General features: G+C 40.1%; 2 protein-coding genes across 17 annotated transcripts in view; one reads left to right on the top strand and one right to left on the bottom strand.

Annotated features, from left to right (window-relative positions):
- MYO1C (myosin IC) overlaps window positions 1–21,408 on the top strand; it is a 131,403-nt gene that overhangs the window by 83,407 nt on the left and 26,588 nt on the right. The window lies entirely within an intron of this gene.
- CRK (CRK proto-oncogene, adaptor protein) lies at window positions 3,411–21,284 on the bottom strand. 13 transcript variants are annotated; one of them, XM_080374128.1, is made up of 4 exons: window positions 20,929–21,284; window positions 12,642–13,177; window positions 9,649–9,746; window positions 3,411–6,806 (listed from the first exon to the last, which is right to left on the bottom strand). In XM_080374128.1, exons 1-4 carry the CDS (start codon window positions 21,170–21,172, stop codon window positions 6,791–6,793), a joined length of 894 nt encoding a protein of 297 aa, XP_080230254.1. In that variant the 5' UTR covers window positions 21,173–21,284; the 3' UTR covers window positions 3,411–6,790. The 13 variants fall into 13 exon arrangements, 8 of the variants coding, with proteins under 8 accessions (XP_080230254.1, XP_080230253.1, XP_080230250.1 ...); XR_013925794.1 differs by having other exon boundaries at window positions 6,667–6,806; window positions 9,649–9,749; window positions 12,812–13,177; XR_013925795.1 differs by having other exon boundaries at window positions 6,668–6,806; window positions 9,584–9,749; window positions 12,812–13,177.

The raw sequence follows: 21,408 nt of genomic DNA, 5'->3' as shown, positions 1-21,408 counted from the left end.
GGCCGGAGCCGCCCGCTCCCCCGCCCGGTTGTGGCGGGGCCGTAACCGAGAGGGCGCCGCCGTCCCGGGGTGGGGCGGAGGGACGAAGTGCGGGGCCGCCGCTGGCGGGGTGGGGCCGGGCGGCGGGTCCCCGGCGGGCCGCTGTGTGGGGGCCCTGCCTCGCCTGAGGGCGGGCCGCCGGCCAGGCCCCGCGCCGCGGGCTGGGCCTCGGGGGGCGGCACCTCCCTCAGGCCAGCTCTTTCTCTCGGGGAACGCGTCCCTGCTGCCCTTAGACGCTGGCAGTGCTGTTTGAATCCCTCGGTGTGTTCCTGGGCGAACCCCCGGGTATGCTTCGGACATTCTGGTGAATCTAGAAATGAGCGGAAGGCAGAAGGTCCGATTTAGCAGGTTTCTGCGGTTCCTCCAGGGTGCTTGCTGGAGCAGAGTATCACTTCCAATGCTGTCTGAGGGACGGTACGATAATTTCACAGTTGCAAGAGGCTTCAACTTAAAATTTAATGCTTCACAAGTTTCTTAGAGAGTGCTTCTGAAAAAATGGAGCATACACTTAAGTAAGTCGCCTCAATTTCCGAAATCTGAACGGTTTGAGGAAACTAAAAGGGATTATGCTTGGCTGGCTTAAATTTAATCTTGACGGATTTGCTCAGGATAGCTGTGAATGAAGTCTTGTATCTTCCTCCAGCGTCTCCTATGGCGAGCAGGCTAAATCAGCCTCCCTGAGGTGTAGCAGCGCACAAAGAGCTTTGCGGTTTTCCATACACAGCAGAGGCTGCACAGGCCCTGGCACCCCTTGGCCGCAGTGTCAGGTATCGTTCTATTTAATCTATTGTATTGTGCCCACTGAAACGGGCTCCTGATGTGTGACTGAGGGCGTGCACCCAAAGCACCATTTAAAGCACTTTCTATTGTTCCCCGATTCATTTTAATGTATTTTTTCAGTTGGTGAACTAAACCTTTAGGGTACATAAACCTAACATAACCTTATGGTTTTCTTACAAATAAATCTAAAAATATAACAGAATTATTTTTATACCACTCTTTACCTACCCAGAAAGTCAATGGTCTGTTTCCATGGGACATTTTGGGCCGCAACTCTTTTTCACATCTCATGATTATCTAACCAGAATTCCATAAAAAAAAACAAACCCAAAGACATTGGCGTGTCTGGACTAATGTGAATATTAGGTGTCATGTCCAGAAAAAAAATACTATTTTCAATGTAGTTGAAACATGATCAGAAAATGCCGATTTTGTTGAAATTGGGAATCATTATATACCTTTACTTCTGAATTGTTTGTAAATACATGGTGCCATTACCAAAGCAGTTCTGGTAAGCACCCGAAAGATCCCAGTGGTGTACAGAATCGCCATTATTTGCGTAAATACACTAAAAGTGTTGTGAGATATGCAAATTACCTCTGCATTTCATAAATCTTGACCTTAAAAGCCTACTTTTCAGCAACTGAGGCTTAGTTTTGTATGGAAGCTGTGCACAGTAAATTAGATTTGCATTGATTTATGAACTTTTCTGTGATCCTCATGTTCAGCAGGTACTCGAATTGTAGAGAGCTCAATAATATAAATAAGCCAGGCCACTTTAAGCATACTTATTTGCCAAAAGTGAGATGCATGCTTGATATGCTTGCTGAATTATAACGTCTTGTCTAAATACTTCAAATATTTTTGAATGCACTTGTTACAGATGGCATGCAAATATTTGGAAATTGGTCGGGGATTTGGCAAAGCATGAGGAATAAACAGTCTAATGCACAGAAGTAACCCACAGCATAATTTGATGATGCAATCCTTGCTTGCCCCTTGCACCCTCAACTTTTACATGCGTTGATTCAACCACTACTGCTGCTGAAAACCATTGTTGGAAGGAGGGGGAAAGAAAAGGAGGGGCAGTGGGTTTGTGCATGAGCCCTGTGCTCCAGCAGCTCACAGAGAAGTTCTGTAAATACCAGTCTGAGGTTAAGGAGCAAGAGGGCATGGCTATCAGGGCAGCATGGAAAGATGTATAGAACCTCTTCCTTTTGGCTGTAGTGAGCTCTTAAAAACTATCTCAGGTAATCTCATTAAAAGGCACTCTTGGATTGCAGCTCTGCTGGAGCAAAGCCGGGGCAGTACTTTTACCTATGAAAATTTAATCTTTTCCATCTGAAGATGATAGAATAATCTTTTTGTGGAGACATAACAGGAAAACTTAGCTGGCATCTTAGGGAGCTTAAATGCAGTCACTCATTTAACAAGGAACATCCCACTTGAAGACTCCACGAAAACAGTATTGACCAAGAAAGTTAATCTACAGAATCCAGCCAACTGAATACCTATCAACTAAAATATGAGCCATCACTGTAATGGAGTGACTAGGAAAACAAATGCCATCCTTGCCCTTACCAACAAGGAAAACTGTTATGCCAGTACTAACATCTACTGGTCCTTGTATACTTCTAGAAACAACGGACAGTGAAGTAATGTTTTAACTGGGAATGTACAACATGGCCTTTTCCATCCAGCAAGAGCCTGTGGAACTAGGGAGCATCTCCAGGCAGCCAAATGTTTTGAGGGATTTTGGATGCCTTAAGGTTTTGATCCAGTTACCTATAGCACACCCCGCTGAGCTAAGAAACCCACTGGTGTGGAGCTAGCACTGTTCTTTGGTGTACACCCCAAATTAAACAGTCTAGCTTTAGATACAGTACTGCTGCCAAGATTCTTACCCTTAGGGGCCTAGGGGCCACTGTCTCCTTGCAGTTTTTAAGGATTATAATGGCAAAGTAGGTCTAATGCAGATTCATGGTGCAAACGTTCTCCCACATGGGATATAGGCATTTCCTGTGCTTCATCCCTTGACAACAGACACTGCACATCTCATCCTTTCATTTTAAGTGTTCTCCCACTATTACACTTACGAAGAAGTCCTTCTGAGCCATTAGTAGACTCCTGTATGAGATACTTGCTGGTATTAATTTGCATGCCTAATTTATGTTTTTACCAGCAACTCTAAAAATGAACAAACAGCTTTTTCTCTTTCCAAACAGACGCACACCATCCAAAGAATCCCCAGATTATTTTCAGGTACACCTGAAGTATGATAACAGATACAAAATCTCATCTTAACGTTCCTCCCAAGTTCTTTTTTGCAGCGTGAGTACACTTTTTTCCCTCCACGTACCCTTGACTCAAGCAACTAATTTGCTTACAGAAAGCCACCTTGTTTCAAAAAAGGCGTATTTTACTGGTTGGTAAGTTATTTTAGTTACCTTGGTTAATCTTACTTCTACAGGTGTTACATTTAATTGGTTTCATGTAAGTATGGGCAATTAAAAATGGCCATACCCACAGCTTTATTGTTAGATTACTAAATGCAAGGATCCCAATGACATCCGATTGAAAATGACACCAGGTCAAAGTTTTGGCTATACTTTTATTTACTTCACGTACTATGAACATATACATTACATGCTACAAAAAAAATAAAAAAAAAAGACTTTAACTGTCAAGAAAGTGGATAGTGTTATAATACAATGGCACATGTTCATATTTCTCTTGAAACTGGTTTGGTTAGAATCCTTCCCCAAAACCATTAACAAAACCAAAGTGTTTTACTCTTAAGATGATTAGAAATATTTGCATTATTAACAAATACAATTCAAACAGATTAACAAGATTTAACCAGGTCAAATATTAGTAAAAAGGCTGGGGTTTACCAAAATGAAATATATATTAAAAAACCATAGCAGCCAGTTGTACTTTTTAGTGTGATATAATGTGTAAATGCACCAGAAGAACACAGTGTAATTAAGCATTCTGCTTTCACGGTGTATTTCTAGAAATGATTATTCTAGTTCTAACACCTGCCTATGCACAAGACCAAAAACACAGCCAAGTAGAGACAAAAGATTGTGACCAACATTCTTCGCAATGATTTTTTTTGCACGCATCAGGGAGAAGGGAGGGAACAAATAGAAGAGGATAAACAAAAGGCCACAAAAGGATTTAATCTATGAACATATTATGTTCTACCTATTTTCCTTTAAGAGCTTGATAAGTTGAAATGTCTATTTCATCCAAATGCAAACATACTCATTTCTATCACCTATGAAACAAAATCACATTTCGGCTTAGAACTGAATAGTGGAAAACAGTTGCAGTAATGTATCAGTTGACTACAAAAAACTGCTTGACAAGAACTTAGGATTCTAGTGCAACAGCAGCTATTAAGACTCCTAGTTTCTTTTTTTTGCTCTTTCAAAGTGTACAAATATCACAATTTATACAGTCTTAACGAAAACACATCTACAAAGTTTGCAGGGTATTTGCTAGTTAATTCAATTTATGTTTTTCATATTAAAAAGGCAAGATTTGCATAACAAAACTTTCAGAAAAATGTTCTTTTGGTATCTTAAAATAATCACCGGAGAGGTACAAACATATGGGCTTTCTTTAACTGCAATTGGAAAAAATACTTCAGAACAAACTGCTACTCTAAGAACACACAGTTCATTACGTTTCTTTTGCAACACCTGAAGAAAAATACAAGCATATATGGGATGGGCAACTGATAAACTCAGTATTAAGTCTTTTATTTAGAGTGCAGCTATTCAAAAAAAAGTCATAGTACATATCAAGGTCAGAGGAAAAATACAAATTACCCTTAAAGAAACCAATGTTACAGAACCTAGGGTTAGTTTCTCAATTTTTTTTCCTCAGTTTCCTACTAAGCTAGAAGAAATCCCACAATCACTGGCATATTACCCTAACCAGAGTAGCAACCCAAGCTAGAATAGTACTGCGATTCTTTTGTTACCATTCTTCTTACACCACTGTCACAACTGTCAGTTTTCTAATAATCTTCAGTAGTGCTTATGAGACTGGCGATGGAAAAGTATGATTAATGTACATTGGCGTTAGTCTACAGAATTAATGAGTGCCCATTACCTGAAAATTAGTCAGACTTGCTGATGGGTTAGTTTTGAAGTAAAACAACTAGTACTTAAATATAACAGAAATATAATTTCCAGCATGTTACACAGTTCTGAGGTAAAGTGTTACCAGTATTCTGTTGTACGGGTCGGTGCCTTGCAGCAATAGCCTTTGCAGTGGGAACTAGCCCTCGCAGCATTTACAACCAATGAGCCATTCTAGTCACACGGTTTGTATCAACCAAAATTAACACTTTCAGTTTGATACCCTTCAGAAAAACTGTTCTGTATGGATTACACTGTAGTCAAAGTTACAAAATCTGTTTGCTTAAGTTTGGTCACTAGAGCGCTGTGCTTGGAAAACAATCCAGGGTACAGGCAAGGGATAGTTACTTCAGTGTTTAATTTCAGTTTACAAAACTTACTGAATCCATTCTGATTTATGTTAGCGAAAACCAGATAATTAGAAGAGCAGACTAAAAAAAAAAAAAAACAACCACGAAAAAAACCAAGCAGTGCATAATACCACCTATTCAATGCACTGGCTTTCATTATGCCCTAGGAAGCCATATTTACTCTAGTATGCCTTTTGAGAATCATTCCAGAAGCACACAAATATTTTCCATTAGTTTATTAAAAATAAAATCCTCATGAAATCACTATCAAATATTTTACAGATGGGAATTAAACCAGAAGAGTCCCCAGAATAACTTTAAAATAGAAGTAATATTTGGTTTGTCAGTTCACCATGTTTGACACTGATTTGTACTTTAAGAGTATTGTACAATAGGAGCATTGAAGAATTCTAGAAAAATTAACTGGCCCTATATAATTTAATTTTATTGGAAAGCAGTGTCAATATTTTAGTATATTTAGTGAATCAAACACTGCTTTAAAGCTATGCATTAAAGTGCTACGCACGTATTTTTCAGCACCAATATGGATGTTTACACTTCCATAAGCCTTATATTTGTGAATAAAAGGAGATATTGGTGTGTTAATAGACATTTTAATTTAAAATCAGCTGCTACATTTGAAGCATCAACAGTACTGAAGGAATAAACGGTACTGAAACAAACAAAAAAAATCAATCTAGTGTCCACAAACTTCTAGAATTCTGAAGTTGATTTGATCTGTCATTTACCACTAAAATGGTAAGCATCTGTAAATCATAAGGCTGTCCCCAACGGGCTCTACATAAATCTGTACTGTGCAGAGTTAACTGACCATGCAAAGTACTACATAGCCTTTCCAGGACAGAGAATTCCGGATGGGAAAAAAAACAATGTATGGAGAAAGCTCCAGGATAAATTTGTGAAATTTCTAACTATATATTGAATTGTCTAAGGTTGATGTTCATTGCCTGAGGAAGAAGCAACATAAGCAATAGAACCGGAGAGAGCTATAAATGTTATCTTAACATCTACGTTACTGCTTTCTCCAACTGCTGCTGCTGGCAAGGTCCAGTCTGCTATGCACATGGACATAAGCAGGCATTACAACCTATAATCATGTACTAGTTCTGCCCCTTGACACACAAGTTATCTACTGTCGTACCCTGAATTACATGACCCTTGATTAAGGAATGGTGGTGTTCAGTCCCAGGGGTTTGCAGGTTATCAGAATGCTTATACAAGCAATACCGCTTTCAACATCTGTCAGAACGTAAGTCTTGATGGCATCTGCAATAAAAACAAGTTGAGATTGTTCCCATCTGTAAGCGCAACTGTTGAGCCACACTCAGCTGAAGTCCTCGTCAGGATTCTGTTGATCGAGCAGGCGGACATGTGTGAATGGAAAGTGCCCACGTCTGCCATTACATTCTCCTTCCCACTGACCACTCACGTTAATCTTTGTGACCTTTACCGTCTCACCGACCTGCAGGGGAAGAAAAAAAAGGAAAATTCATAAGGAGCTACTACCCCTCCCCTTTGGTGTCACACCACCCACGTGTACCAGATACACTTCTATAAAAAGTAGTTTTAGTCCTGGTTTTGATACACCAGCCTACCACCGAATGTTATTCACTCCTGAAGAAAGTACAGAAAGAAGCGTACCCAGACTAGGTGAGAACTACCAAAATCGAGGAGCCTGCAATCCAGTATCTATATACCAATCTTTCAGAGCACATTTGGGACTTCACATCAGCTGCCATCATAAGAAATGCCTCTCACTGAACTAACAAAAGCTTGTGTTCTGCTGGTACTCCATTCATCGCCTCTTTCAGGGAGGCAAGACCTGCAGGTGGACAAAGCGAATGCGAATCTGCAAGCTAAATGGCTCCCTGATTTTGAAATTCCACTAAGTTCTTTTCAGGTAGTATTGAAAAAGTTCTGGGTAAGTGGGGGCTACATATATATATATATATATATATAGCGCCACAGAGTATAAAATCTGGAAGAGTATGTGAGGGAAGAAGTAGCGGTACCTAAGGCTGCTCTGTTCTTACTCTGAGCATCCACAACTAGCCACTACTAGGCCAGATATTTCAGTCTTGCCCACCATGGATTTCTGACATAAATAAATTCCATGGGTACAGTAAAAATAATTGATGTCCTCTCCCTCCTATACTCAAATTATTTGGCTAGAAAAATGGACTCATGAAACATGCTGTAGTTTAAAATTATCCAGTTCTAATGTGCTACACTAAATGAACACACACTAATACATCCCATTCTTATCTCCAACCTAATATTCACATAACCAATTCTAAAGGCATCATCTCCCTTTGATAAAGGTACAGCAGTACCAAAAACTGTACAGCAGTCACTTTCCCAAGGCTGTGCAATCACATAGTTCAAGTCAGGGCCACAGGTCTAGGTCTAATCAGTCCCCAATTCTGTTTAATCTTGAAGGGTACTTTAATTAAAGTAGCACTTATTCAACCTAGGAAAGCACAATTTACATTGTAAAGACAGTCACTGGGGAGTTAATAAATGCAACATTGAAAAGCTGTCTACCCATTTCTACCTCTCTGTAGAATTTTACCAATAATCTTACTTTCAAGTAACATAAAACAGTTTTCAGAATTCTTCCTGGGTCACAGACGGAAAATGCTTTGGGACAGATATACTCTATTTTCTTTCACTAATACTGTAAATAAACTCTCAAGGCCTGGCCACAAGCCTTACTGCATTTCATCCAAAGAATCACTGAATATGCAGTTACTATTTTACACTGATGCTCATCACTGTGTTCCAAATTCATCCAAAACAGAATCTCATTATTCTCACTTTCCAAGCAGTGAATGAAGAACAAGGAAAACAATTTAAGATGTTACCAATCTCCATTAACTTTACAGGTTTTACTCACTTGCAATCTTTTGTCAGAACAGCTTTTAACAGTTCATAAATTCAAACTACTACATGGACATTTAATTAAACTTCCCATACCTCTGATGATTACTGATCTGGTAATGAGAGGCACACCTGGGACTTTTGCTGTCTTTTTTTTTTTCCTTTTGTAGTCATTAGTATAGACATTTTAATGAAGCATATTTTGAAGAAAATCCTCTTATGTATTTGCTACAGGCAAAAAAGAAGCCTTCCTTGACTACTGAATGCTAGTTTCACCTCTTTAGGAATTTAATCATCCAGTATGTATAATTTTGCTACTGCTAATAATCACTGGGGAGTTGTATGAATACAATTACTCTGTTGATCAAAACAATGTATCAGCTATAATTTAACAAGGATAAGATTAAATATAACAATACGAGAAGCAGAAAATCTTATTTCCTATTCACAACCGTTACAAGAACACTATCCTAGATAACTTTAAATTGCTTCAGACCTGGGTATCATCCTAATCAACCTTCAACAGAAAAGTATACAACCTCCAACCCACTAGGAAAGAAAAAGCACAAGTTGCACTTGAGTTTGCTGTCTGTAAGACATTTTTCTTAAGACTGCTGGCCTCTGCTGTTACTGAATATCACATGCTACTTTATGTTCATACAGAGTTTATTTTGGATGCCTTTCAACAAACTCACCTGCAAAAGGTGGGTTCAACAGTGCCATTATAGCGAGTTAGACTATGGGGTGCTTGTGACACTCCCTCACTCTAGAAACATCCTGTAGCTGTTTGGTTTTTGGGAGTGTTTCAGGGTCATTGCAGCAAAGGGACACCCATTATATGAATTCTCCTTAATATAAGAAGCTACATTCAAAACTTGCATTTCAAGAATTGTTAAGAGAGGAAAGACTTCTAAGTTTAAATGGTCCTTTTTAACCATTACAGTAATGTAATTTAGTACACACTGACACAATCCTTCATTCACATTTAATTCCTACATATCTTCTCATTTCATATATATGTATCTTTATACCTATCAAAGCGGGACTGACTTAAGCAAGCATGGGTGATTTCACAAATGCTTAATAAAATGGCTCCATTAGTTCCTTAATAACTTGGATATCTCTAGATCTGGTTTGAAACTCTGCATATTAATCTATAGTTCAACCACCCTCCTGAAGACAAAACAAAGAACCTTTTAAAAAATATTACGCATTATTACAAGTGCTGGGATTTTAAGATATTTAGACCAGATGTGGATGTCCTCTCTGATTCTCCTCACTTTTAACACTGACTTGCGGAATCATTAGTCTGTTGTGCATCATCCCACCAAGCACAGCACCTCAAGAACAACACTGTACCCTGCTACAAAGCCAGATTTGTCTCAGTCTTCATCAGAAGTTTTAAAACTAAATATATCCCATACGCTTCAAAGCAAAACTGAAGGTTCATGTGAAGACTTCTGTATGCTGTGGTTTTATTCCAAGTACTCCTCTTTGGTAAGGTCAAGATGGCAGAGTTCTGCTACTGTTACAAAGAAGAAAAAAAAAAAAAAAAAAAAATCGATCGATCTCAGAGTCATTCACCACAAAGATCTTCCCTTTTCCTCCTCTCTTAATATAGACTGACAACTTGAACAAGTCCAGTTACGAGCAAAATAAAAGTTATCTTTTGCTGAATCTTTTTTTCCAATAATACAGCGCAGCCTTTATTAGATCATAATTTGTTCTGATCCTCCTTCCTTTAGCTCCTCAAAACCACGTCAGTTTTAAAATAACAGACCTGTACAGATAGTCTGTTTGCACTTTGGGCCAAAAATATTTGGTGTTAAGAATCTACTTTCCTAAGAGAAACAGTGGGATCCACCCCCACCTGTGAATACTGCCAGATTTAAGGATAAGAGTTTTCATTTGGAAAGAATCCCGCTTTCTACATTTACGGTTATTAAGAGGTCTGGGCAAAAACGGACTGTTAAGATTTGCATAATGCTTTCTACTAAGTTATCTAAGAAAGAGATCTCTAAATAAACAGAGAAGGAACACCATGAAGTGAAAGGGAATGTGAAAAAAAAAGAGACAACAAGAAACAGTACTTTGATAGACAGGATGAAGAAAAACTCAGAGAAAGTGAAGTGCATATTGCAACTTTTTCCTGTACAGACATTGAAAGCAACTCAGTAACATTGTGATTTGAAATGATAAAAGCTGCAAAGAAGCTAGGAAGACCTATTAGAAGCAGTGACAAACAGCCCACATTTTAAAACTAAGATTTCCCAGAACTAGGTACAGAATGAAGAGCTACCACTGTCATTGCACTTCTTAAAATGTAGAGCTGTGGCAATACAAGAATATATCATCCTAACCAAGAGGTTCAACGTGTCTGCTAGGAAGTATTTAAATAATTTTACAAGGCCTACAAAGGCCACTGTTCTAATATAAAGGTAGAAAGGCACTATAAATCTTACATCCCAACACTGACGAGCTGAGCGTACACATTCCTCAGTTCCCCCCTCCCAAACACTTCAGCTATCTAGCCTATTACCGTATTAGTAACAGACACTAGTGGTGCAAGCCAGCTCAGAAGAGATATTCTCCATGAAACTACGCTTTCTAAAGCACAGCATACTTGACAGCTCATGTGACTTTTAATGAAGAGGACTGAACTAACATAACATCAGCCAGGGCACTCACAAGCTGTTCCTTAGCATTTAAAGGCTTTTGCTTTCACTCAAAAGTTGCTTATGATGGCCTGGATTATCAGTATTTTCTCATGCTATTTCACTCCATGCTACCAAACTGTGAGTTGGACGGTGTTGTGGGATTCTGCTTTAAGTAAAATGTAAAGGTAAGCTTAAGAGAATAAAAGCTTAAAAAAAATAATCCAGAAAGAAAACCAAAAGGTTTTGATAAATGTGGCACAAGATAACATCCAGTGGCTCAAAGAAAATCTAGTATCTGGTAATTGCAACAGTCCACAACAGCATTCAGGAATATTTCCAAGCTCCAGGAGGTGACTGGGTAGAGAGAGTGAGAAAAAGAGGGAAAGACAGTATTCTAGGTGGTATGAAAGTCTGAAGATTAAAAGTCTTCAAGTTTCCCCCAAATCTGCTGAGATGGCATAAAATTTCCATACATGCTTCTCAACCCAAAAATTTACATTCTGGATCCTGGCTCTCCTTTACTTCAAAAATATAACAGAACACACAGTAACTCAGAGCACATTTACATTGCTTCTCTAGACAAATTTTTACCTACAGTGGGAAAAAATTTCACATCTCCCAGGTCGTACGTCAATTACTAGATCTGTAGAATGTGCTGCATTTGCAAATTCTGTCCTAAAGACACATACCTGTATTTGCCGCATCACTGAAGTACTGAAGTGCTTTCTGTGCTATGCACAATTAAACAAAGTATTTGAGAGTGAAGAGGAGATGCTCTGACTCAGCGTAGAAACTGTTTTTTCCCAAGTACTTAAAATGTTATATAAACAGGAAGTCAATTAGGTATCAGGAAATTCCAGAGCCTTTAGCTCAAAGAAAGCCTAGATTAAAGGATACAATTTACATATCATCCTAAGGCAAAGGTCTGCCACTGAGAATACCTTAGTCTCAATTTCCTGAAGTGTAATTTGGGGGATAACTATCTGATGTGTAGAAGTAGAGTGCTCCAGTCTCCTTTAAGAAGGGAAAAACAAAAATATCAAAAAGAGCACGGACTTGATTGTATCAGGAAGCGAAGCAACCTTAGGGAAACTCACTACTTTATTACAAATCATACCCTGTCAATCACTGCTTTACATGAGACCTCCCCAATGAATTGTACAGGTTTTAGTTTGTGAAGCAGGAAGAAAGCAAGCTGCTTGAGGTCAAGATGTTACAATAAAACCCTGACTGTGACCATCATCATCATCTCAGTCTGTGTCATTTCAAAGTGACTATCAATGTTTCCACTGATTGCTTTTAAACTGCTGACAGACTGGGGGGGCGGGGAGGGGAAACAACACAAGAAACCCAAACCACAAACAACCCAGCACACCTTTTAAAATTGGGGTGAGGCAAGCAACAATGAACACCAGTTCAGACACACAACTTACAAACTGCTCCCTCTCCCTCCCCCCTCTAAAATAAAGACTTCAGAAGTGAAAACATGGATGGGGACATACTTATGTTAGTGATGTTTGACAAAAGACATGATATTTGTTCAGTAACCTAAACATGCTATAATAATCAAACTCTAGTCTATAAGTGACTCTAGTCACTTAGTCGTCAAAAAGAGCGCGCCTTTATCCATAACTTATTAATCATGATGTAAATTAGTATTACATTGCTTTTCCCTTTCTTATTCCTGCAAAACTATAATGTGATTGAAAGGGAAATCCCTTGAACAGATCTCTTCCTTCTAAGGTTTGCCCATTATGTACCTCCAAAGCCAAGGCTGTCTTGTCGTAGGCATTAGGGACTCGCTTCTGGATAACCCGGGCAAAAATAGGGCCATTCTGAAGGTTAGGGAGCGGAGTGTTGATGCTGGGCTGGGCATAGGGCCCTGGCTCCGGCCCACCCAGTGGTTGTGGGTGGGAACTATCCTGGTTACCTCCAATCAGAGTAGATACGGAAGCAGAGGAAGGTCTATACTTCTCGACGTAAGGAACAGGTATCATTCCCCTCTTTCCTTCGCTGTCTTCTGCGTTCCACCATTGCTCTTCAGGTTTATCCCGGATTCTCAGTATGTCTCCTTTCTTAAATGGAAGATCTTCTTCATCATTTCCATTAAAGTCAAAGAGAGCTCGCACATACTCAGCTTCCTCCTGCCTGAGGATAACACCACTATTCTGCCTGGATCGGGAAACTGGTTCTATCAACGTTGTAGTGTCCAAATAGTGTATTTTGTAGAATTCCAGTAAAGATGGCAAAGAATCAAACTCTTGGTCACCTATTCGAAATCTTGTGGGATTCAACCCTGAAAGAAGAAGACACTACGTCAAAGAGAGCATACAACAGTTAAAACTGTAAATAAAACATGTGAGAAGATGAATACGTTTACAGATAAGGAATCTGATACTGAATTTGTTCATCTTTAGATCAACATTCATCATATTCAGCTCCTCGGTGTATTTCTCATCAAAGACAGCACTATCACGATTGTGAGGACAGAGTTTTATTTTAAAAGATTTTTGTCAACGAAGGAAAAAATAAAGTGTAGCACTTTATCCTAATTCAGTAATTTCAGCAAATATCTTGTTTCCTTGAACATTATACGGACCCAACAGATAAAATCGCTCAGTACATCCGAGTTTCTCAGGAGGCTATACAATTTTCAGTACGAGACAATTCCCTGTTTGCTGTTTTATACTCTAAATCTAGGAAGCAAATGAAATTTTGCTACAATTTCAAGGAAGTGATTTTTTTAACTCTCTTTTGCAATTCAAAGTTATTTCAAAAGGACAACACTGCAATAGTGGTTATTTAGATGTTGTAATGTATCTTGGATTAAAGGCATGGACACTACAGAAAACTGCTTAGCACAGCAGCAAACAATTTATATGAGTGAGCAAACGAAGTTATTTTTCATTTTGATAAAAGGTACCATTAGAGAAAACTATGTATATTTTATGCTATGCAAAGCAGCAACATGTTTTCATAATCAGTATAATTCAGTCTTTTAATCTCAAGTCTTGTAGCTTCTTTGCCATATTTATAGTTTAGGCTCCATCTGACAAATCTAAACCTCAAATACATTAAAATACAGATGATGTTCACATTCAAGTCATTAGAAGTATCAAAGCTCAGATATGCATTTCAGTTTTCAATCTGTGCGCTGCACTTTTTTCCTTTTTATGTTCTTCAGGCTCAGCTGGGGAAAAACATACGCATGTTCTATTTCCACCATGCACTATACACTGTGTAATCAGTTATGGGAAGAATTGTGGAAGGCTGGGGGAGGGCAGTGGAGAGGGAAAGATTTACGCTTTAATGAGTAACTCTTTTAGCAAGAAAGAGATGCTTACTTTGCAAGTCTGTTTCTCTGCAGGGAATATCTAACAGTTCCGAGACTCAGCTCTTGAGTACAAAGCTAGCAGAAATCTTCAAGCTGTCACTGATCCAAAACCCCCTTCAAAGTAGCACTGTCAGCATGGGAAGCTAACATTACAAGAAGTTCTTTCAAGAGAGCAAAAAGGGGTTCCAATAGAGAAAAGGGCAGATTCAGTAAGATCAACATAGACAAACACCCGATAAATGAGTTTTGAAATATCCTGAAGGAATATAAACATCAGTGAAGCTGCTTACAGGAAATTCAAAGAAACAGAACTAAGTCATTGGAAAATGCACATTTGCATGCATTAACAGCCCTGAAAGACTCTCAAAAGAAATGAGTACAAATGCAGTGAGCCAAAAACCAAAAGCAATACCCTCAAAAAATTACAAAAAAAACCAAAACACAAACGGGCATCACTAAGAGATAAGGAAGCTATCATAAATATCAATAAGAAATGTGAACTCAGCATGGAAAGAGAAGATTCCACTTTATTCTCCTAAAGCATAATGATGAAAAGATGCAAAACCCCCTCAACTTTTGTTGAGATGTAACTTACAGCTCTAGACTTAGCAAGAACCCTGGAATTTTACCTCTGTGGCAGCTCTTAGCTCTGTGGTCTCTCAACAGATGACTTCTGGCTAGACAGGCAGCATCCCTACACCACTTTAAAACAGTCTAACTTCACTACATAAGCATATAATATTATCTGGGAATGCTGCACTTCCACTAGCATTGGAAGTGGGAAACCGTGCTTTAGAACAAGCAGTATAGACATCAAGTTTCAGACAAACCTCGTGACAGAAATGTGAGCACAATATCTGTCTGCTACTATTTTAGACGTAAACCTTTAAGGATCAAGGCTTATGTAGACACATCAGAAGGAAGTCATAAAAACTTTTAAGAGGACCAGAGTAGCCAAGATCTCTGAAGACATACAGAGAAGACTGAACCTCAAGTAAGTTCACTGACATGGAACTTATTTCACATGATGTAAATATAGAACCTAAAAAACTAACTTACCTCTGTAAAACCCGCTATAAACTGACTCCGTAGGGAGGCTGAGATCTCCATCGCCCGCAAAGTAAGTAAGTATACACAGAAAAATCTTAAAACTCAGAGGAAATGAGCAGTTCATCAGTAACATTCATCTCAGCACCAAAATCATCACTGGGATGAACAAGGGGGTTTGGGTGTCTTTACTTTTTCTTTTGAACAGGTTCACCCTCTTGATTAATGCATAACAGTCTGAAATAGCTGCCAAATGTACCTGAATAAAACTGAAGTTGGACTCTAAGAGGAAAGTCCACTGGAACCTTACATATGGGGATGGACTGACTGCAATCAGTGTACTGGAGCCCAGAAAATCATATGCTAAAACCCGTTTTGCACAATTGAAGTGAAAGAACATAGAGCCTCCGAACACATTCCAGGATCAGAAAGATCAATGCAATCCTTGAAGGGACAAACAGGTAAGCAGCAGAAAGGAGAGGCATTATCTTCACAAAGAGAACACTCCCAGAATACCACACACACTTCTGAGCTTTTGCGTTTGTTTTTTTTTTTTAAAAAAAAACCAAACATAAGGCAGCTACAAAAATCTGAGGTCTGGAAAACCTCTTTGCAACAAGAAATCTACAAGCTTAATCCAAATTAATTACCAAAGAATATAAATGCAGCAACGTGATCAGTCTGGAGAATTTAAATAAAGACTTCTAAATACAGCTAAAATAGGCATAAAAAGGATGAAATAGCTGAAAGCCACAGTTGGAAAAAAATACAACTACACCTTACCAAGCAAATGATAAATCAAGCAAGTTTCCATCAGTTTAAGGCTTTTGTGTATACTCTTGTTCAGCTACAAGGCAATGAGCTGAACGACGCTAACTTATGTAGTGGGGAAATAATTCTATTCACTATGGGTTTTGAAGTTTTATCACTCCCTGGTATAATGAAATGGCAAGACTTAACAGATTTCAGGCTCAGAGGAATTCTTCAGCTTCTCGTTTGAACTGCAACACTTCTCATACCTGTAGGCCAACAGAAAAATTAAGGCAAGGTCTTCCACAAGAAAAAGTTACAGCAGCAAGGCAAGTGTTTTCTTGGAGAAGTAGAGCTGTTTTCCTTTATGATTCTGGGACAGATTTCTTGAAGGCACAGGTCTGAGCAGCACACTGTCCACATCTTCTGAGGGCTCTCAGGAAGAGGAGAAGGCATGTAAAGGTAAGTCTAGCTACTGGAGGAACTTTAAAGTCACTTCCTATTAAAGTTGGACAACCAGAGTACTACAAAATTATCTCCTCTTCTCCCCTGCTCTCCACAGCCCAAGGAAGAATAGCTGTTCAGCTTGCACCTCTACCAGCAGCACTACTCAGCTGTGTAAGATGACTCCTTTGAATGAGAAGCACAAAGGGCTGAGTATCATCTTTCTTTCTTATTCCACCCTAGCTCCACCTGTGCTAGGAGTTAACCTGATTCCATCCATTTCAGCATTATCAGAACAGCTAGCAAAACCTCTGCTCTCAGGCAGGTGAGGGAAGAGTTAAAATCCAAAGTGTCCCAGAATTAAAGTTTCAAATCTGGACCCTGTCAATTATCTGTTTATGATGCACATTCCCTCCTGATAAAACACTTTCACACTCTGTTGGCTTCAGGTTAATCTCAAAAAGACTGCTTATATATATTTCAAATATTGTACAGATACTGGGGAATTAGAGGTATAAAACACCTAATATTTCACTTGGTGACAGTGTGGGCAGGTGGTTTAACCACAAAGCAACCTCTCACTTTTTCAGACAACTCAGCTCTCATTTTCAGTGCAGGGAAGCCCTCACAGAAATAAAGGTTTTCATTTTTGTTTCTAGAACCAGTCTACCCCCCCCCCCCCCCCCCCCCAACTTATAAAGCACGTTTTGGGCAGGAAAAGCTGTTCTTATCATGCAGGGCACTAAGACACAAGGCTCTCATTTCAAAGACATCACAGTGATGTAAACCAGTTTCCTCCTGGAGCCTATGGAAACTCCGCTATGAAGGCATCACATTCCAGTCTGTGTTTCCCCCATCCCACAGGGACACCTTTTTTCCTTGTTCCTCAGTACCTCCCTACTCATGCCTGAGCAAGACAAATCAGTACCCATGAATGCCCTATAAAAATGGTAAAGCCCCATCCACTGGCTCCCAAGAGCTCTGAGCACACCAGGAGAATATTCTTACAGAAGTTACACATTGTCATTTCTGCAGATAACCAGAGGATGACAGAAAAGTAGATGTCTAATGCATACACTTACCAAGCTTCCAACAGTTTGCATTTTAAGACCTTAATATGAAAAAAAAAAAAAAACACCAAAACATGCCAACAACAAACCAAACCACAAAAAAAAAAAGTCCCAAGTGTCAGATTAAACAATACCAGTCATACATATCTAAAGCCATTTCATATAGAGCCGAGTATGGATATCATTATGTAAAGATTATACGACTCCAGGAAGTACAGTCGCAATGGAAATGATTTAGACGCGTAGGTTAACCAGCATGTTCTTGAAATGCATACTTAGTGCAAACATCACTTTCTACACTGTATCTGCCATACTTTCCCACGTCAGAGAGATAAATTTTATAACAATATTAGGTTTCTCGCTTTATTACATTGTACTTTCAATAGAAGGCATATATTTATTTAGATATTTTAGGCATTTTGGTTTAGTGCATATGCATTTTTACCCCAGACTCTTATGTCAAATCACAAACATACGATGAATTTAAGTATTTCCTCTATTGTTCGTTACCATGCTAATGCTTGCATGCATACTTTGTTTTGTTTGGGATTTCTTTAGCTCGTGACTGTGATATTTCATCACAAATGATACCCTAATTCCAATTCAGTAGTTAATCTCCATCTCCACTGCAAACAGTTTTTCTTTCCCATAATTCAGTGACTTATCCTATTTTCTTTTAACAGCCTTGAAACATTTCAGGCAGACATAGCTATTTTGAGACGTTTTGTTAAATTATTTTTTCCTTATGCTGAAAAATCACCCACAAGTAGTTAGAAATTGCAGCATATCAGGTAAAAGGTGAACTTAGCAATAAGCAAGTTTATTTTATGCTTTAGAAATGGAAGAAAAGTACCACGTTTTTGTGACACTGGCTTTTTATATTAGGAAAGCCAAAGTTCCTCATTTCATTCATTCTGTATTGAAGCTAGGTTCCTAGTATCCCCTGCACATAGCAGTGTTAAAACAGTCATGAATTGCACACGCACTGAGACTAACAAAAATAACAAAATAACTTAAGACCCTGATTTGGCTTATTCAGATATCCCATTGAGAAATGGGCATCTACCAAACAATCAATTGCTAAAAACCCCACCCTATACCAAAAAATTAACATAGCTAAGTTGTTCTTCCTTATGTTTTAGCTTGACCACAATAAATAAGCATGACAATTTACATTTACCTTATTTTATTACATTAGTTTCCCTATTCAACGTGAAAACATCTTCAATCTTCTACCAATGTTTCCATCTCCCTCCCACTGCAGAACACGCCCCCACTTTTTTTCTGAAAGAAGAACTTAATTACACTGCAAATATAATTTAATATACAAACACTCCCAGCACCTTCTTTGAATTGAGTGTGAAAAGAGCACAGTATCAGTGTGGAGGCATGACTTATTTAAAACTACTAATATCTCAGCACAGATGTATCTGTGGTGTAGGAGTGATGCATCACCTGTACTCATAATATCCAGGGATTTTAAAAAAAAAAAAAAGACCAACCAAAACAAATTTATACTTTTTATATATACTAAGCCTACTGTGCCAACAGCCTACACAGCTACTTATCTAAAACAGACATTTAAAACAGAAGAGAATTACATAAGTAGTATTTAGTGATTTTTTTAAAAGAACACCAAAACTCTAGAACATTTTAACACCCAAAAGCCAGCCCATAGAATGCCACAAAACATTACTGAGCTTAAGAATGTAACACAATAAAAAAGTCAGGATGGCTATGTATTAAAGTGACACCACACTAACATGAAAAACACTGCTTTTCCAGAGATGAGTCGCTCTCCAGAAAACAACTGCCCAGAAGTAACAGCCACACATACTTCAGTTTTTTTCATCACTATTGTCTTTAAAATCCTACGAGGCTGGATTCCACAACAAACCATCCTGGTAACTTATTCTGCTCTACGTACCACCAGTCATGCATTTCAACAATTCACATACCAAGCCTCCCAAACCTACAGCAATAAACCTCTGTCGTCACAGACATGAAACAATAGGGAATCCACCACATCTTGTGGCAAACCATTTTACTACCCACAGCAGTAATGACTTCTACTTCCAGCTCAATTCAGCCACCTTAAACTTCTGCCTTGCAAACTTTCTGTGCCTTGAAAGTGCTCAACAGCTATAGTAGGTTCTTGGGATAAACACAATGACTTCAAGCTTTCCCAAATTTGCCAATTCAAAATGTTCCCCTGAGCAGGGGAAATTACTGTATAATGGTGCAAACATACTGGCAACAGTTTAGCTTTTTCTTAGATTATCTCCTTCTTAGTCAACTGCAGTCTGTGCAGAGACTGAAAAATCCTTTCCATAACAAGTATTGTTGCATCTTCCCAATATAGGGCTCCTTCCCAACCATATATCTACATCAGAAAGTGACTGTCTCTGTAGCAATTCCCATACTATCTACTTCCTGCCAAATAAGCTCACCACATCTCTTATTACATCGGTTTACTACTACACTTCATCATCATGCGGTTGTTCCTATCTGAGATGCTAGCAATACACCCACATCATTCTGCAAACATTAATATTCAAACTCGAGCAGTTCCGCTACCAACTTCAGCAATGCCCCCAGCAGAGATATCGCTGCCTTTGTATCATGTTTTTTACACGTCTAAGGACACTGCGTTGCTGGGGGCTCACGTTCATTTAGTTACACTTGTACTTGCAGAAATGCTGCTTCTCATGATACAGTTTTCCCTGTGACACAATCGGTGTCTTCTGCTCCGTAAGCGTTACACTTAATTAGGTCGTTTTCATGCTAGATGTTAGGTTGACAAGGAATACAACCAAACCTTCCCCTTCAGCTCACGGGGGGAAAATACTGAACTTCACATCTGATTTGAGAAAACAACTGCCTTTCCATTCGTGAAGACTGCCCGCTACTTAGAAGTGCTCATGTAGTACTTTCACTAGTGACTTTAAATTTAGCCTCACAGCCTGTCTTCAAATGCAAAACTATCTTGTCAGAATTCAGACTTTTCGATGACACTTCCACAGAACCGTCCCCCTGCTGAGATGACACGCAATATCTATTAATTGCAGTTAACTGCTTTATGAAAACAAAGGAACGGGCGAGTGCTACAGCGGTAGGAGCTTCCAGGAGGGCCGCTGTAAGCGCTCAGCTCCAGTGTGTGGGTAACTACGCTATTAGCTCGCTGGAAGGCAGGTGCAGACACACGGCTCAGCTCAGCCAGTAGCCCCAGCTGCAAAACACGACTTAATTCCGCTACAAAGAGCTTCACGACTTGAAACTCCGCCCGGGAGGAGAGCGGAGCCGCCCGGGGGAAGGCGCAGGCCGGGACTCGGCTGCCCCAACTGCCCTCCCCGGGGCGGCGGGGGGCTGAGGGGGCACTGCCAGCCCTGGGGGGTCACTCACCCGGGGCCCCAGGGCCCTCGCCGCCGGCCCGCCGGCCTCCCGCCGGCCCCAGGCTGTTGACGATGTAGTGCGAGACGCGGGAACTCTCGGACACCGAGAGCACGAAGTCGCCGGGGATGGTGCCCGAATCGCGCACCAGGAAGGTCCCGTGGCGCTGCCCCTGCAGCAGCGACACCGCCTCGGCCCGGCTCAGCCGCCCCCAGTACCAGCTCGCCCGGTCGTCGGAGTCGAACTGCCCGGCCATGGGGGCCGCCCGCCCGCAGGCCGCACTCGCTGCCCCCCCCCACCGCGGGCCTCCGCCGCCCGCGGTGCCCCGCTCCGCGCCCAGCCCTGCCACCCAAAATGGCGGCCCGTGCCCTGACCTCACCTACCGGATGTGACCGCACGCGGGAGACGCGGGGAAGGCGTGGCGTCATCAACCCGCGCGGGCCGGGGGGGCGGGGGGAGGGCGGGTGATGGGGCGGGGGAGCGGGGGGAGGG

Source organism: Falco punctatus (genome assembly GCF_963210335.1).
Source record: "Falco punctatus genome assembly, chromosome: 1".
Classification (NCBI taxonomy): domain Eukaryota; kingdom Metazoa; phylum Chordata; class Aves; order Falconiformes; family Falconidae; genus Falco; species Falco punctatus.
The sequence above is the reverse complement of the archived record's forward strand: the minus strand, read 5'-3'. Positions and strand labels throughout refer to the sequence as shown.